The sequence below is a fragment of the Coregonus clupeaformis genome, chromosome 24 (assembly GCF_020615455.1).
Source record: "Coregonus clupeaformis isolate EN_2021a chromosome 24, ASM2061545v1, whole genome shotgun sequence".
Taxonomy (NCBI): domain Eukaryota; kingdom Metazoa; phylum Chordata; class Actinopteri; order Salmoniformes; family Salmonidae; genus Coregonus; species Coregonus clupeaformis.
This window is the reverse complement of record NC_059215.1, coordinates 27,323,952-27,341,292: the sequence shown is the minus strand read 5'-3', so window position 1 is coordinate 27,341,292 and position 17,341 is coordinate 27,323,952. Positions and strand designations below refer to the sequence as shown.

The 17,341-nt window shown below is 48.9% G+C and overlaps 1 protein-coding gene across 1 annotated transcript in view; it reads right to left on the bottom strand.

Annotated features, from left to right (window-relative positions):
- LOC121557194 (peptidyl-prolyl cis-trans isomerase FKBP14) overlaps window positions 1-17,341 on the bottom strand; it is a 34,909-nt gene that overhangs the window by 17,176 nt on the left and 392 nt on the right. The window contains exon 2 of the mRNA XM_041871032.2: window positions 17,143-17,294. Within this exon, the coding sequence (XP_041726966.1) occupies window positions 17,143-17,294 (152 nt within the window). The remainder of the gene's footprint in view (window positions 1-17,142; window positions 17,295-17,341) is intronic.

The window sequence follows — 17,341 nt, the reverse complement described above, 5'->3', positions numbered from 1 at the left end:
TCACACTAGACTACTGCCATAACCCCTCACACTAGACTACTGCCATAACCCCTCACACTAGACTACTGCCATAACCCCTCACACTAGACTACTGCCATAACTCCTCACACTAGACTACTGCCATAACCCCTCACACTAGACTACTGCCATAACCCCTCACACTAGACTACTGCCATAACCCCTCACACTAGACTACTGACATAACCCCTCACACTAGACTACTGCTACACGGTTTCCCCTGCCATAACCCCTCACACTAGACTACTGCCATAACCCCTCACACTAGACTACTGCCATAACCCCTCACACTAGACTACTGCAACACTGTTTCCCCTGAGATAACCCCTCACACTAGACTACTGTCATAATCCCCTCACACTAGACTACTGCCATAACCCCTCACACTAGACTACTGCCATAACCCTCACACTAGACTACTGTCATAACCCCTCACACTAGACTACTGCAACACTGTTTCCCCTGCCATAACCCCTCACACTAGACTACTGCCATAACCCCTCACACTAGACTACTGCCATAACCCCTCACACTAGACTACTGCCATAACCCCTCACACTAGACTACTGCCATAACCCCTCACACTAGACTACTGCCATAACCCCTCACACTAGACTACTGCCATAACCCCTCACACTAGACTACTGCCATAACCCCTCACACTAGACTACTGCCATAACACCTCACACTAGACTACTGCCATAACCCCTCACACTAGACTACTGGCATAACCCCTAACACTAGACTACTGCCATAACCCCTCACACTAGACTACTGCCATAACCCCTCACACTAGACTACTGCAACACTGTTTCCCCTGCCATAACCCCTCACACTAGACTACTGCCATAACCCTCACACTAGACTACTGCCATAACCCTCACACTAGACTACTGCCATAACCCCTCACACTAGACTACTGCCATAACCCTCACACTAGACTACTGCCATAACCCCTCACACTAGACTACTGCAACACTGTTTCCCCAGCCATAACCCCTCACACTAGACTACTGCCATAACCCCTCACACTAGACTACTGCCATAACCCCTCACACTAGACTACTGCCATAACCCCTCACACTAGACTACTGCCATAACCCCTCACACTAGACTACTGCCATAACCCCTCACACTAGACTACTGCCATAACCCATCACACTAGACTACTGCAACACTGTTTCCCCTGCCATAACCCCTCACACTAGACTACTGCCATATCCCCTCACACTAGACTACTGCCATAACCCCTCACACTAGACTACTGCCATAACCCATCACACTAGACTACTGCAACACTGTTTCCCCTGACATAACCCCTCACACTAGACTACTGCAACACTGTTTCCCCTGCCATAACCCCTCACACTAGACTACTGCCATAACCCCTCACAATAGACTACTGCCATAACCCCTCACACTAGACTACTGCCATAACACCTCCCACTAGACTACTGCCATAACCCCTCCCACTAGACTACTGCCATAACCCCTCCCACTAGACTACTGCCATAACCCCTCCCACTAGACTACTGCCATAACCCCTCCCACTAGACTACTGCCATAACCCCTCACACTAGACTACTGCCATAACCCCTCACACTAGACTACTGCCATAACCCTCACACTAGACTACTGCCATAACCCCTCACACTAGACTACTGCCATAACCCCTCACACTAGACTACTGCCATAACCCCTCACACTAGACTACTGCAACACCGCTTCCCCTGACATAACCCCTCACACTAGACTACTGCCATAACCCCTCACACTAGACTACTGCCATAACCCCTCACACTAGACTACTGCCATAACCCCTCACACTAGACTACTGTCATAACCCCTCACACTAGACTACTGCCATAACCCCTCACACTAGACTACTGCAACACTGTTTCCCCTGCCATAACCCCTCACACTAGACTACTGCCATAACCCCTCACACTAGACTACTGCCATAACCCCTCACACTAGACTACTGGGACATAACCCCTCACACTAGACTACTGCCATAACCCCCTCACACTAGACTACTGCAACACTGTTTCCCCTGACATAACCCCTCACACTAGACTACTGTCATAACCCCTCACACTAGACTACTGCCATAACCCCCTCACACTAGACTACTGCCATAACCCCTCACACTAGACTACTGCAACACTGTTTCCCCTGCCATAACCCCTCACACTAGACTACTGCCATAACCCCTCACACTAGACTACTGCCATAACCCCTCACACTAGACTACTGTCATAACCCCTCACACTAGACTACTGTCATAACCTCTCACACTAGACTACTGCCATAACCCCTCACACTAGACTGCTGAAACACTGTTTCCCCTGCCATAACCCCTCACACTAGACTACTGTCATAACCTCTCACACTAGACTGCTGAAACACTGTTTCCCCTGAGATAACCCCTCACACTAGACTACTGCCATAACCCCTCACACTAGACTACTGCCATAACCCCTCACACTAGACTACTGCAACACTGTTTCCCTGCCATAACCCTCACACTAGACTACTGTCATAACCCCTCACACTAGACTACTGACATAACCCCTCACACTAGACTACTGCCATAACCCCTCACACTAGACTACTGCCATAACCCCTCACACTAGACTACTGCCATAACCCCTCACACTAGACTACTGCCATAACCCCTCACACTAGACTACTGCCATAACCCCTCACACTAGACTACTGCCATAACCCCTCACACTAGACTACTGTCATAACCCCTCACACTAGACTACTGCCATAACCCCTCACACTAGACTACTGCCATAACCCCTCACACTAGACTACTGTCATAACCCCTCACACTAGACTACTGCCATAACCCCTCACACTAGACTACTGCAACACTGTTTCCCCTGCCACAACCCCTCACACTAGACTACTGCAACACTGTTTCCCCTGCCATAACCCCTCACACTAGACTACTGCCATAACCCCTCACACTAGACTACTGCCATAACCCCTCACACTAGACTACTGCAACACTGTTTCCCCTGCCATAACCCCTCACACTAGACTACTGCAACACTGTTTCCTGCCATAACCCTCACACTAGACTACTGCCATAACCCCTCACACTAGACTACTGCCATAACCCCTCACACTAGACTACTGCCATAACCCCTCACACTAGACTACTGCCATAACCCTCACACTAGACTACTGCAACACTGTTTCCCCTGACACAACCCCTCACACTAGACTACTGCCATAACCCCTCACACTAGACTACTGCCATAACCCCTCACACTAGACTACTGTCATAACCCCTCACACTAGACTACTGCCATAACCCCTCACACTAGACTACTGCAACACTGTTTCCCCTGACATAACCCCTCACACTAGACTACTGCCATAACCCCTCACATTAGACTACTGCCATAACCCCTCACACTAGACTACTGTCATAACCCCTCACACTAGACTACTGTCATAACCCTCACACTAGACTACTGTCATAACCCCTCACACTAGACTACTGCCATAACCCCTCACACTAGACTACTGCCATAACCCTCACCTAGACTACTGCCATAACCCCTCACACTAGACTACTGCCATAACCCCTCCCGCTAGACTACTGCCACAACCCCTCACACTAGATTACTGCCATAACCCTCACACTAGACTACTGCCATAACCCTCACACTAGACTACTGCCATAACCCCTCACACTACACTACTGCCATAACCCTCACACTGAGACTACTGCCATAACTCCTCACACTAGACTACTGCCATAACCCCTCACACTAGACTACTGCCATAACCCCTCACACTAGACTACTGCCATAACCCCTCACACTAGACTACTGACATAACCCCTCACACTAGACTACTGCTACACGGTTTCCCCTGCCATAACCCCTCACACTAGACTACTGCCATAACCCCTCACACTAGACTACTGCCATAACCCCTCACACTAGACTACTGCAACACTGTTTCCCCTGAGATAACCCCTCACACTAGACTACTGTCATAACCCCTCACACTAGACTACTGCCATAACCCCTCACACTAGACTACTGCCATAACCCCTCACACTAGACTACTGTCATAACCCCTCACACTAGACTACTGCAACACTGTTTCCCCTGCTATAACCCCCTCACACTAGACTACTGCCATAACCCCTCACACTTAGACTACTGCCATAACCCCTCACACTTAGACTACTGCCATAACCCCTCACACTAGACTACTGCCATAACCCCTCACACTAGACTACTGCCATAACCCTCACACTAGACTACTGCCATAACCCCTCACACAGACTACTGCCATAACCCTCACACTAGACTACTGCCATAACACCTCACACTAGACTACTGCCATAACCCCTCACACTAGACTACTGCCATAACCCCTCACACTAGACTACTGCCATAACCCCTCACACTAGACTACTGCCATAACCCCTCACACTAGACTACTGCAACACTGTTTCCCCTGCCATAACCCCTCACACTAGACTACTGCCATAACCCCTCACACTAGACTACTGCCATAACCCCTCACACTAGACTACTGCCATAACCCCTCACACTAGACTACTGCCATAACCCCCACACTAGACTACTGCCATAACCCCCACACTAGACTACTGCCATAACCCTCACACTAGACTACTGCAACACTGTTTCCCCAGCCATAACCCCTCACACTAGACTACTGCCATACCCCCTCACACTAGACTACTGCCATAACCCCTCACACTAGACTACTGCCATAACCCCTCACACTAGACTACTGCCATAACCCCTCACACTTAGACTACTGCCATAACCCCTCACACTAGACTACTGCCATAACCCATCACACTAGACTACTGCAACACTGTTTCCCTGCCATAACCCCTCACACTAGACTACTGCCATATCCCCTCACACTAGACTACTGCCATAACCCCTCACACTAGACTACTGCCATAACCCATCACACTAGACTACTGCAACACTGTTTCCCTGACATAACCCCTCACACTAGACTACTGCAACACTGTTTCCCCTGCCATAACCCCTCACACTAGACTACTGTCATAACCCTCACACTAGACTACTGCCATAACCCCTCACACTAGACTACTGCCATAACCCCTCACACTAGACTACTGCCATAACCCTCACACTTAGACTACTGCCATAACACCTCACACTAGACTACTGCCATAACCCTCCCACTAGACTACTGCCATAACCTCCCACTAGACTACTGCCATAACCCCTCCCCCACTAGACTACTGCCATAACCCCTCACACTAGACTACTGCCATAACACCTCCCACTAGACTACTGCCATAACCCCTCACACTTAGACTACTGCCATAACCCCCCTCACTTAGACTACTGCCATAACCCTCACACTTAGACTACTGCCATAACCCCTCCCCACTAGACTACTGCCATAACCCCTCCCACTAGACTACTGCCATAACCCTCCCACTAGACTACTGCCATAACCCCTCACACTAGACTACTGCCATAACCCTCACATAGACTACTGCCATAACCCCTCACACTAGACTACTGCCATAACCCCTCACACTTAGACTACTGCCATAACCCCTCACACTAGACTACTGCCATAACCCCTCACACTAGACTACTGCCATAACCCCTCACACTAGACTACTGCCATAACCTCACACTAGACTACTGCCATAACCCTCTACACTAGACTACTGCCATAACCCCTCACACTTAGACTACTGCCATAACCCCTCACACTAGACTACTGCAACACCGCTTCCCTGACATAACCCCTCACACTAGACTACTGCCATAACCCCTCACACTAGACTACTGCCATAACCCTCACACTTAGACTACTGCCATAACCCCTCACACTAGACTACTGTCATAACCCCCTCACACTAGACTACTGCCATAACCCTTACACTAGACTACTGCAACACTGTTTCCCCTGCCATAACCCCTCACACTAGACTACTGCCATAACCCTCACACTAGACTACTGCCATAACCCCTCACACTAGACTACTGACATAACCCCTCACACTAGACTACTGCCATAACCCCTCACACTAGACTACTGCAACACTGTTTCCCCTGACATAACCCCTCACACTAGACTACTGTCATAACCCCTCACACTAGACTACTGCCATAACCCCTCACACTAGACTACTGCCATAACCCCTCACACTAGACTACTGCAACACTGTTTCCCCTGCCATAACCCCTCACACTAGACTACTGCCATAACCCCTCACATTTAGACTACTGCCATAACCCCTCACACTAGACTACTGTCATAACCCCTCACACTAGACTACTGTCATAACCTCTCACACTAGACTACTGCCATAACCCCTCACACTAGACTGCTGAAACACTGTTTCCTGCCATAACCCTCACACTAGACTACTGTCATAACCTCTCACACTAGACTGCTGAAACACTGTTTCCCTGGGATAACCCCCTCACACTAGACTACTGCCATAACCCTCACACTAGACTACTGCCATAACCCCTCACACTAGACTACTGCAACACTGTTTCCCTGCCATAACCCTCACTTAGACTACTGTCATAACCCCTCACACTAGACTACTGATATAACCCTCACACTAGACTACTGCCATAACCCTCACACTAGACTACTGCCATAACCCCTCACACTAGACTACTGCCATAACCCTCACACTAGACTACTGTCATAACCCCTCACACTAGACTACTGCCATAACCCCTCACACTAGACTACTGCCATAACCCCCACACTAGACTACTGTCATAACCCTCACACTAGACTACTGCCATAACCCTCACACTAGACTACTGCAACACTGTTTCCCCTGCCATAACCCCTCACTTAGACTACTGCAACACTGTTTCCCCTGCCATAACCCCTCACACTAGACTACTGCCATAACCCCTCACACTAGACTACTGCCATAACCCCTCACACTAGACTACTGCAACACTGTTTCCCCTGACATAACCCCTCACACTAGAATACTGCAACACTGTTTCCCCTGACACAACCCCTCACACTAGACTACTGCCATAACCCTCACACTAGACTACTGCCATAACCCCTCACACTAGACTACTGCCATAACCCCTCACACTAGACTACTGCCATAACCCTCACACTAGACTACTGCAACACTGTTTCCCCTGACACAACCCCTCACACTTAGACTACTGCCATAACCCCTCACACTAGACTACTGCCATAACCCCTCACACTAGACTACTGTCATAACCCCTCACACTAGACTACTGCCATAACCCCTCACACTAGACTACTGCCATAACCCCTCACACTTAGACTACTGCCATAACCCCTCACACTTAGACTACTGCCATAACCCTCACACTAGACTACTGCAACACTGTTTCCCCTGACATAACCCCTCACACTAGACTACTGCCATAACCCCTCACACTAGACTACTGCCATAACCCCTCACACTAGACTACTGTCATAACCCCTCACACTAGACTACTGTCATAACCCCTCACACTAGACTACTGCCATAACCCCCTCACACTAGACTACTGCCATAACCCTCACACTTAGACTACTGCCATAACCCTCACACTTAGACTACTGCCATAACTTCCTCACGCTTAGACTACAGCCATAACCCCTCACACTAGACTACTGCCATAACCCTCACACTAGACTACTGCCACAACCCCTCACGCTAGACTACTGCCATAACCCTCACACTAGACTACTGCCATAACCCCTCACACTAGACTACTGCCATAACCCCTCACACTAGACTACTGCCATAACCCCTCACACTAGACTACTGCAACACTGTTTCCCCTGCCATAACCCCTCACACTAGACTACTGCCATAACCCCTCACACTTAGACTACTGCCATAACCCCTCACACTAGACTACTGACATAACCCTCACCAGACTACTGCCATAACCCCTCACACTAGACTACTGCAACACTGTTTCCCTGACATAACCCCTCACACTAGACTACTGTCATAACCCCTCACACTAGACTACTGCCATAACCCCTCACACTAGACTACTGCCATAACCCCTCACACTAGACTACTGCAACACTGTTTCCCCTGCCATAACCCTCACACTAGACTACTGCCATAACCTCACACTAGACTACTGCCATAACCCCTCACACTAGACTACTGTCATAACCCCTCACACTAGACTACTGTCATAACCTCTCACACTAGACTACTGCCATAACCCCTCACACTAGACTGCTGAAACACTGTTTCCCCTGCCATAACCCCTCACACTAGACTACTGTCATAACCTCTCACACTAGACTGCTGAAACACTGTTTCCCTGAGATAACCCCTCACACTAGACTACTGCCATAACCCCTCACACTAGACTACTGCCATAACCCCTCACACTAGACTACTGCAACACTGTTTCCCCTGCCATAACCCCTCACACTAGACTACTGTCATAACCCCTCACACTAGACTACTGACATAACCCCTCACACTAGACTACTGCCATAACCCCTCACACTAGACTACTGCCATAACCCCTCACACTAGACTACTGCCATAACCCCTCACACTAGACTACTGCCATAACCCCTCACACTAGACTACTGCCATAACCCCTCACACTAGACTACTGCCATAACCCTCAACACTAGACTACTGTCATAACCCCTCACACTAGACTACTGCCATAACCCCTCACACTAGACTACTCAATCAATCAATCAATCAATTTTATTTTATATAGCCCTTCTTACATCAGCTAATATCTCGAAGTGCTGTACAGAAACCCAGCCTAAAACCCCAAACAGCTAGTAATGCAGGTGTAGAAGCACGGTGGCTAGGAAAAACTCCCTAGAAAGGCAAAACCTAGGAAGAAACCTAGAGAGGAACCAGGCTATGAGGGGTGGCCAGTCCTCTTCTGGCTGTGCCGGGTGGAGGTTATAACAGAACCATGCCAAGATGTTCAAAAATGTTCATAAGTGACAAGCATGGTCAAATAATAATCAGGAATAAATCTCAGTTGGCTTTTCATAGCCGATCATTAGAGTTTAAAACAGCAGGTCTGGGACAGGTAGGGGTTCCATAACCGCAGGCAGAACAGTTTAAACTGGAATAGCAGCAAGGCCAGGCGGACTGGGGACAGCAAGGTGTCATCATGCCCGGTAGTCCTGACGTATGGTCCTAGGGCTCAGGTTCTCAGAGAGAAAGAGAGAACGAGAGAATTAGAGAGAGCATACTTAAATTCACACAGGACACTGGATAAGACAGGAGAAGTACTCCAGGTATAACCAACTAACCCCAGCCCCCCGACACATAAACTACTGCAGCATAAATACTGGAGGCTGAGACAGGAGCGGTCCGGAGACACTGTGGCCCCATCCGAAGAAACCCCCGGACAGGGCCAAACAGGAAGGATATAACCCCACCCACTCCGCCAAAGCACAGCCCCCGCACCACTAGAGGGATATCCCCAACCACCAACTTACAATCCTGAGACAAGGCCGAGTATAGCCCACAGAGGTCTCCACCACAGCACAAACCAAGGGGGGGCGCCAACCCAGACAGGAAGATCACGTCAGTAACTCAACCCACTCAAGTGACGCACCCCTCCCAGGGACGGCATGAAAGAGCACCAGCAAGCCAGTGACTCAGCCCCTGCAACAGGGTTAGAGGCAGAGAACCCCAGTGGAGAGGGGAACCGGCCCGGCAGAGACAGCAAGGGCTGTTCGTTGCTGGCTGTTCGACTACTGCCATAACCCCTCACACTAGACTACTGTCATAACCCCTCACACTAGACTACTGCCATAACCCCTCACACTAGACTACTGCAACACTGTTTCCCCTGCCATAACCCCTCACACTAGACTACTGCAACACTGTTTCCCCTGCCATAACCCCTCACACTAGACTACTGCCATAACCCCTCACACTAGACTACTGCCATAACCCCTCACACTAGACTACTGCAACACTGTTTCCCCTGCCATAACCCCTCACACTAGACTACTGCAACACTGTTTCCCCTGCCATAACCCCTCACACTAGACTACTGCCATAACCCCCCACACTAGACTACTGCCATAACCCCTCACACTAGACTACTGCCATAACCCCTCACACTAGACTACTGCCACACTGTTTCCCCTGACATAACCCCTCACACTAGACTACTGCCATAACCCCTCACACTAGACTACTGCCATAACCCCTCACACTAGACTACTGTCATAACCCCTCACACTAGACTACTGCCATAACCCCTCACACTAGACTACTGCCATAACCCCTCACACTAGACTACTGCCATAACCCCTCACACTAGACTACTGCAACACTGTTTCCCCTGACATAACCCCTCACACTAGACTACTGCCATAACCCCTCACACTAGACTACTGCCATAACCCCTCACACTAGACTACTGTCATAACCCCTCACACTAGACTACTGTCATAACCCCTCACACTAGACTACTGTCATAACCCCTCACACTAGACTACTGCCATAACCCCTCACACTAGACTACTGCCATAACCCCTCCCGCTAGACTACTGCCATAACCCCTCCCGCTAGACTACTGCCATAACCCCTCACGCTAGACTACTGCCATAACCCCTCACACTAGACTACTGCCATAACCCCTCACACTAGACTACTGCCATAACCCCTCACACTAGACTACTGCCATAACCCCTCACACTAGACTACTGCCATAACCCCTCACACTAGACTACTGCCATAACTCCTCACACTAGACTACTGCCATAACCCCTCACACTAGACTACTGCCATAACCCCTCACACTAGACTACTGCCATAACCCCTCACACTAGACTACTGACATAACCCCTCACACTAGACTACTGCTACACGGTTTCCCCTGCCATAACCCCTCACACTAGACTACTGCCATAACCCCTCACACTAGACTACTGCCATAACCCCTCACACTAGACTACTGCCATAACCCCTCACACTAGACTACTGTCATAACCCCTCACACTAGACTACTGTCATAACCCCTCACACTAGACTACTGTCATAACCCCTCACACTAGACTACTGCCATAACCCCTCACACTAGACTACTGCCATAACCCCTCACACTAGACTACTGCCATAACCCTCACACTAGACTACTGCCATAACCCCTCCCGCTAGACTACTGCCATAACCCCTCACACTAGACTACTGCCATAACCCCTCACACTAGACTACTGCCATAACCCCTCACACTAGACTACTGCCATAACCCCTCACACTAGACTACTGCCATAACCCCTCACACTAGACTACTGCCATAACTCCTCACACTAGACTACTGCCATAACCCCTCACACTAGACTACTGCCATAACCCCTCACACTAGACTACTGCCATAACCCTCACACTAGACTACTGACATAACCCCTCACACTAGACTACTGCTACACGGTTTCCCCTGCCATAACCCCTCACACTAGACTACTGCCATAACCCCTCACACTAGACTACTGCCATAACCCCTCACACTAGACTACTGCAACACTGTTTCCCCTGAGATAACCCCTCACACTAGACTACTGTCATAACCCCTCACACTAGACTACTGCCATAACCCCTCACACTAGACTACTGCCATAACCCCTCACACTAGACTACTGTCATAACCCCTCACACTAGACTACTGCAACACTGTTTCCCCTGCCATAACCCCTCACACTAGACTACTGCCATAACCCCTCACACTAGACTACTGCCATAACCCCTCACACTAGACTACTGCCATAACCCCTCACACTAGACTACTGCCATAACCCCTCACACTAGACTACTGCCATAACCCCTCACACTAGACTACTGCCATAACCCCTCACACTAGACTACTGCCATAACCCCTCACACTAGACTACTGCCATAACACCTCACACTAGACTACTGCCATAACCCCTCACACTAGACTACTGGCATAACCCCTAACACTAGACTACTGCCATAACCCCTCACACTAGACTACTGCCATAACCCCTCACACTAGACTACTGCAACACTGTTTCCCCTGCCATAACCCCTCACACTAGACTACTGCCATAACCCCTCACACTAGACTACTGCCATAACCCCTCACACTAGACTACTGCCATAACCCCTCACACTAGACTACTGCCATAACCCCTCACACTAGACTACTGCCATAACCCCTCACACTAGACTACTGCCATAACCCCTCACACTAGACTACTGCCATAACCCCTCACACTAGACTACTGCCATAACCCCTCACACTAGACTACTGCAACACTGTTTCCCCAGCCATAACCCCTCACACTAGACTACTGCCATAACCCCTCACACTAGACTACTGCCATAACCCCTCACACTAGACTACTGCCATAACCCCTCACACTAGACTACTGCCATAACCCCTCACACTAGACTACTGCCATAACCCCTCACACTAGACTACTGCCATAACCCATCACACTAGACTACTGCAACACTGTTTCCCCTGCCATAACCCCTCACACTAGACTACTGCCATATCCCCTCACACTAGACTACTGCCATAACCCCTCACACTAGACTACTGCCATAACCCATCACACTAGACTACTGCAACACTGTTTCCCCTGACATAACCCCTCACACTAGACTACTGCAACACTGTTTCCCCTGCCATAACCCCTCACACTAGACTACTGCCATAACCCCTCACAATAGACTACTGCCATAACCCCTCACACTAGACTACTGCCATAACACCTCCCACTAGACTACTGCCATAACCCCTCCCACTAGACTACTGCCATAACCCCTCCCACTAGACTACTGCCATAACCCCTCCCACTAGACTACTGCCATAACCCCTCCCACTAGACTACTGCCATAACCCCTCACACTAGACTACTGCCATAACCCCTCACACTAGACTACTGCCATAACCCCTCACACTAGACTACTGCCATAACCCCTCACACTAGACTACTGCCATAACCCCTCACACTAGACTACTGCCATAACCCCTCACACTAGACTACTGCAACACCGCTTCCCCTGACATAACCCCTCACACTAGACTACTGCCATAACCCCTCACACTAGACTACTGCCATAACCCCTCACACTAGACTACTGCCATAACCCCTCACACTAGACTACTGTCATAACCCCTCACACTAGACTACTGCCATAACCCCTCACACTAGACTACTGCAACACTGTTTCCCCTGCCATAACCCCTCACACTAGACTACTGCCATAACCCCTCACACTAGACTACTGCCATAACCCCTCACACTAGACTACTGACATAACCCCTCACACTAGACTACTGCCATAACCCCTCACACTAGACTACTGCAACACTGTTTCCCCTGACATAACCCCTCACACTAGACTACTGCCATAACCCCTCACACTAGACTACTGCCATAACCCCTCACACTAGACTACTGCAACACTGTTTCCCCTGCCATAACCCCTCACACTAGACTACTGCCATAACCCCTCACACTAGACTACTGCCATAACCCTCACACTAGACTACTGTCATAACCCTCACACTAGACTACTGTCATAACCTCTCACACTAGACTACTGCCATAACCCTCACACTAGACTGCTGAAACACTGTTTCCCCTGCCATAACCCCTCACACTAGACTACTGTCATAACCTCTCACACTAGACTGCTGAAACACTGTTTCCCCTGAGATAACCCCTCACACTAGACTACTGCCATAACCCCTCACACTAGACTACTGCCATAACCCCTCACACTAGACTACTGCAACACTGTTTCCCCTGCCATAACCCCTCACACTAGACTACTGTCATAACCCCTCACACTAGACTACTGACATAACCCCTCACACTAGACTACTGCCATAACCCCTCACACTAGACTACTGCCATAACCCCTCACACTAGACTACTGCCATAACCCCTCACACTAGACTACTGCCATAACCCCTCACACTAGACTACTGCCATAACCCCTCACACTAGACTACTGCCATAACCCCTCACACTAGACTACTGTCATAACCCCTCACACTAGACTACTGCCATAACCCCTCACACTAGACTACTGCCATAACCCCTCACACTAGACTACTGTCATAACCCCCTCACACTAGACTACTGCCATAACCCCTCACACTAGACTACTGCAACACTGTTTCCCCTGCCATAACCCCTCACACTAGACTACTGCAACACTGTTTCCCCTGCCATAACCCCTCACACTAGACTACTGCCATAACCCCTCACACTAGACTACTGCCATAACCCCTCACACTAGACTACTGCAACACTGTTTCCCCTGCCATAACCCCTCACACTAGACTACTGCAACACTGTTTCCCCTGCCATAACCCCTCACACTAGACTACTGCCATAACCCCTCACACTAGACTACTGCCATAACCCCTCACACTAGACTACTGCCATAACCCCTCACACTAGACTACTGCCATAACCCCTCACACTAGACTACTGCAACACTGTTTCCCCTGACATAACCCCTCACACTAGACTACTGCCATAACCCCTCACACTAGACTACTGCCATAACCCCTCACACTAGACTACTGTCATAACCCCTCACACTAGACTACTGCCATAACCCCTCACACTAGACTACTGCCATAACCCCTCACACTAGACTACTGCCATAACCCCTCACACTAGACTACTGCCATAACCCCTCACACTAGACTACTGCAACACTGTTTCCCCTGACATAACCCCTCACACTAGACTACTGCCATAACCCCTCACACTAGACTACTGCCATAACCCCTCACACTAGACTACTGTCATAACCCCTCACACTAGACTACTGTCATAACCCCTCACACTAGACTACTGCCATAACCCCTCACACTAGACTACTGCCATAACCCCTCACACTAGACTACTGCCATAACCCCTCCCGCTAGACTACTGCCATAACCCCTCACACTAGACTACTGCCATAACCCTCACACTAGACTACTGCCATAACCCCTCACACTAGACTACTGCCATAACCCCTCACACTAGACTACTGCCATAACCCCTCACACTAGACTACTGCCATAACCCCTCACACTAGACTACTGCCATAACTCCTCACACTAGACTACTGCCATAACCCCTCACACTAGACTACTGCCATAACCCCTCACACTAGACTACTGCCATAACCCCTCACACTAGACTACTGACATAACCCCTCACACTAGACTACTGCTACACGGTTTCCCCTGCCATAACCCCTCGCACTAGACTACTGCAACACTGTTTCCCCTGCCATAACCCCTCACACTAGACTACTGCCATAACCCCTCACACTAGACTACTGACATAACCCCTCACACTAGACTACTGACATAACCCCTCACACTAGACTACTGCAACACTGTTTCCCCTGTCATAACCCCTCACACTAGACTACTGCCATAACCCCTCACACTAGACTACTGCCATAACCCCTCACACTAGACTACTGCCATAACCCTCACACTAGACTACTGCAACACTGTTTCCCCTGCCATAACCCCTCACACTAGACTACTGCCATAACCCCTCACACTAGACTACTGCCATAACCCCTCACACTAGACTACTGCCATAACCCCTCACACTAGACTACTGTCATAACCCCTCACACTAGACTGCTGCCATAACCCCTCACACTAGACTACTGCCATAACCCCTCACACTAGACTACTGCTATAACCCCTCACACTAGACTACTGCCATAACCCCTCACACTAGACTACTGCCATAACCCCTCACACTAGACTACTGCCATAACCCCTCACACTAGACTACTGCCATAACCCCTCACACTAGACTACTGCCATAACCCCTCACACTAGACTACTGCCATAACCCCTCACACTAGACTACTGCCATAACCCCTCACACTAGACTACTGCCATAACCCCTCACACTAGACTACTGCCATAACCCCTCACATTGGTGCCAAAAAAAGAGAAAATATGATGATGTGCAGGTTTGCGGAAAAAACATATGCTGTTTTTAATTCCGATTATTTTTTTGCAATGTGTGAACTATAGGCTAAGAGAGCTTTATTTATTCCATTGTTGGGTTTAAATAGTGTGAGAAGACAACAACATATTTGGTGAGAACCACAACATAGGGTAGGCTATAAAATCAATTCTAGCCATTAAAGGGGCAGTAACCTACATTGGGTGTACAATTTTCAACGACAGCATTATTTAAATCTGCAGTTATTCTTCTGCTATTTATTTACAGTTACAAATAATATTTACATGTTAATAGTATCTTCTGATTACAATTATTATGCCTCGTGTTTTAACTAAATGTAATCCATTAGCTCCGAAGTGTAAGTAGTTACTGTATATCTATCTAGCTGTCTGATAACGCCTTCTGATGGAATGGCTTTGTCCAGCACTTTGTAAAAACCCAGAGTGCATTGAGGGAATGTTGGAAAAATATCTTGGTTCCTTTTCTAAACATAGCAATGTGAATTCAAAGAGGACACGGACCACAAAATAGGTGAAGTGAACCGGCAAAAGAGTTGAGTCCTCCTTCAAAGGCAAGGGCAGTGTGAACACAGAGGACTGAGTTCTTTAGCTTTTTTAAATTTATTTTTTTACCCCAGAGTTCACTTTAAAGAGGACTGAGATGGGTTCTTTTAAAAGAGGACTGAGATGGGTTCTTTTAAAAGAGGACTGAGATGGGTTCTTTTAAAAGAGGACTGAGATGGGTTCTTTTAAAAGAGGACTCTATGTGAAAACACCCTGAGACTAATAAGGATGTGCCAACACTGGAACATTCTTGAAATAAAAGAAAAGTGATGTAGGCTATTAGAAGTAGGTGAGGGTTAGGTTGTGGGAGTGCTTACCAGGGCAAAGCACAGCATAGTTCACATGCGCCACGCTGGGAAGACGTCACAGAGCATTAGTTAGTAGCACAACCTTCATTCAACGTTTCTACCCTACGACGACGCCGTAGAGGAGAGAGATGAAGTTAATTAGTGCCATCTGTGTGTGTTGTTATTATATGTACATTACAGTGGTGGGTGTGAGTGAGTGAAGTGACAGTTTAGTGCAGCGGCAAGTGGCAACACCTGCCGTGCGCGTCGCCTACCTTTCCCCTCCTTGCCGTAAGCGAGGGCAGGAGGTACTATGAGGCGTCTCTTCTCTCCAGCACACATCCCCTGCAGACCCTTATCCCATCCCTTGATCGCCTCTTTAATACCCAGAGTGAACCAGACAGGCTGCTTGTCTCCCTGGGTGTAGCTGGACACACGCACACACCTTTCTTTAGACATCAGCAAAAACATGTA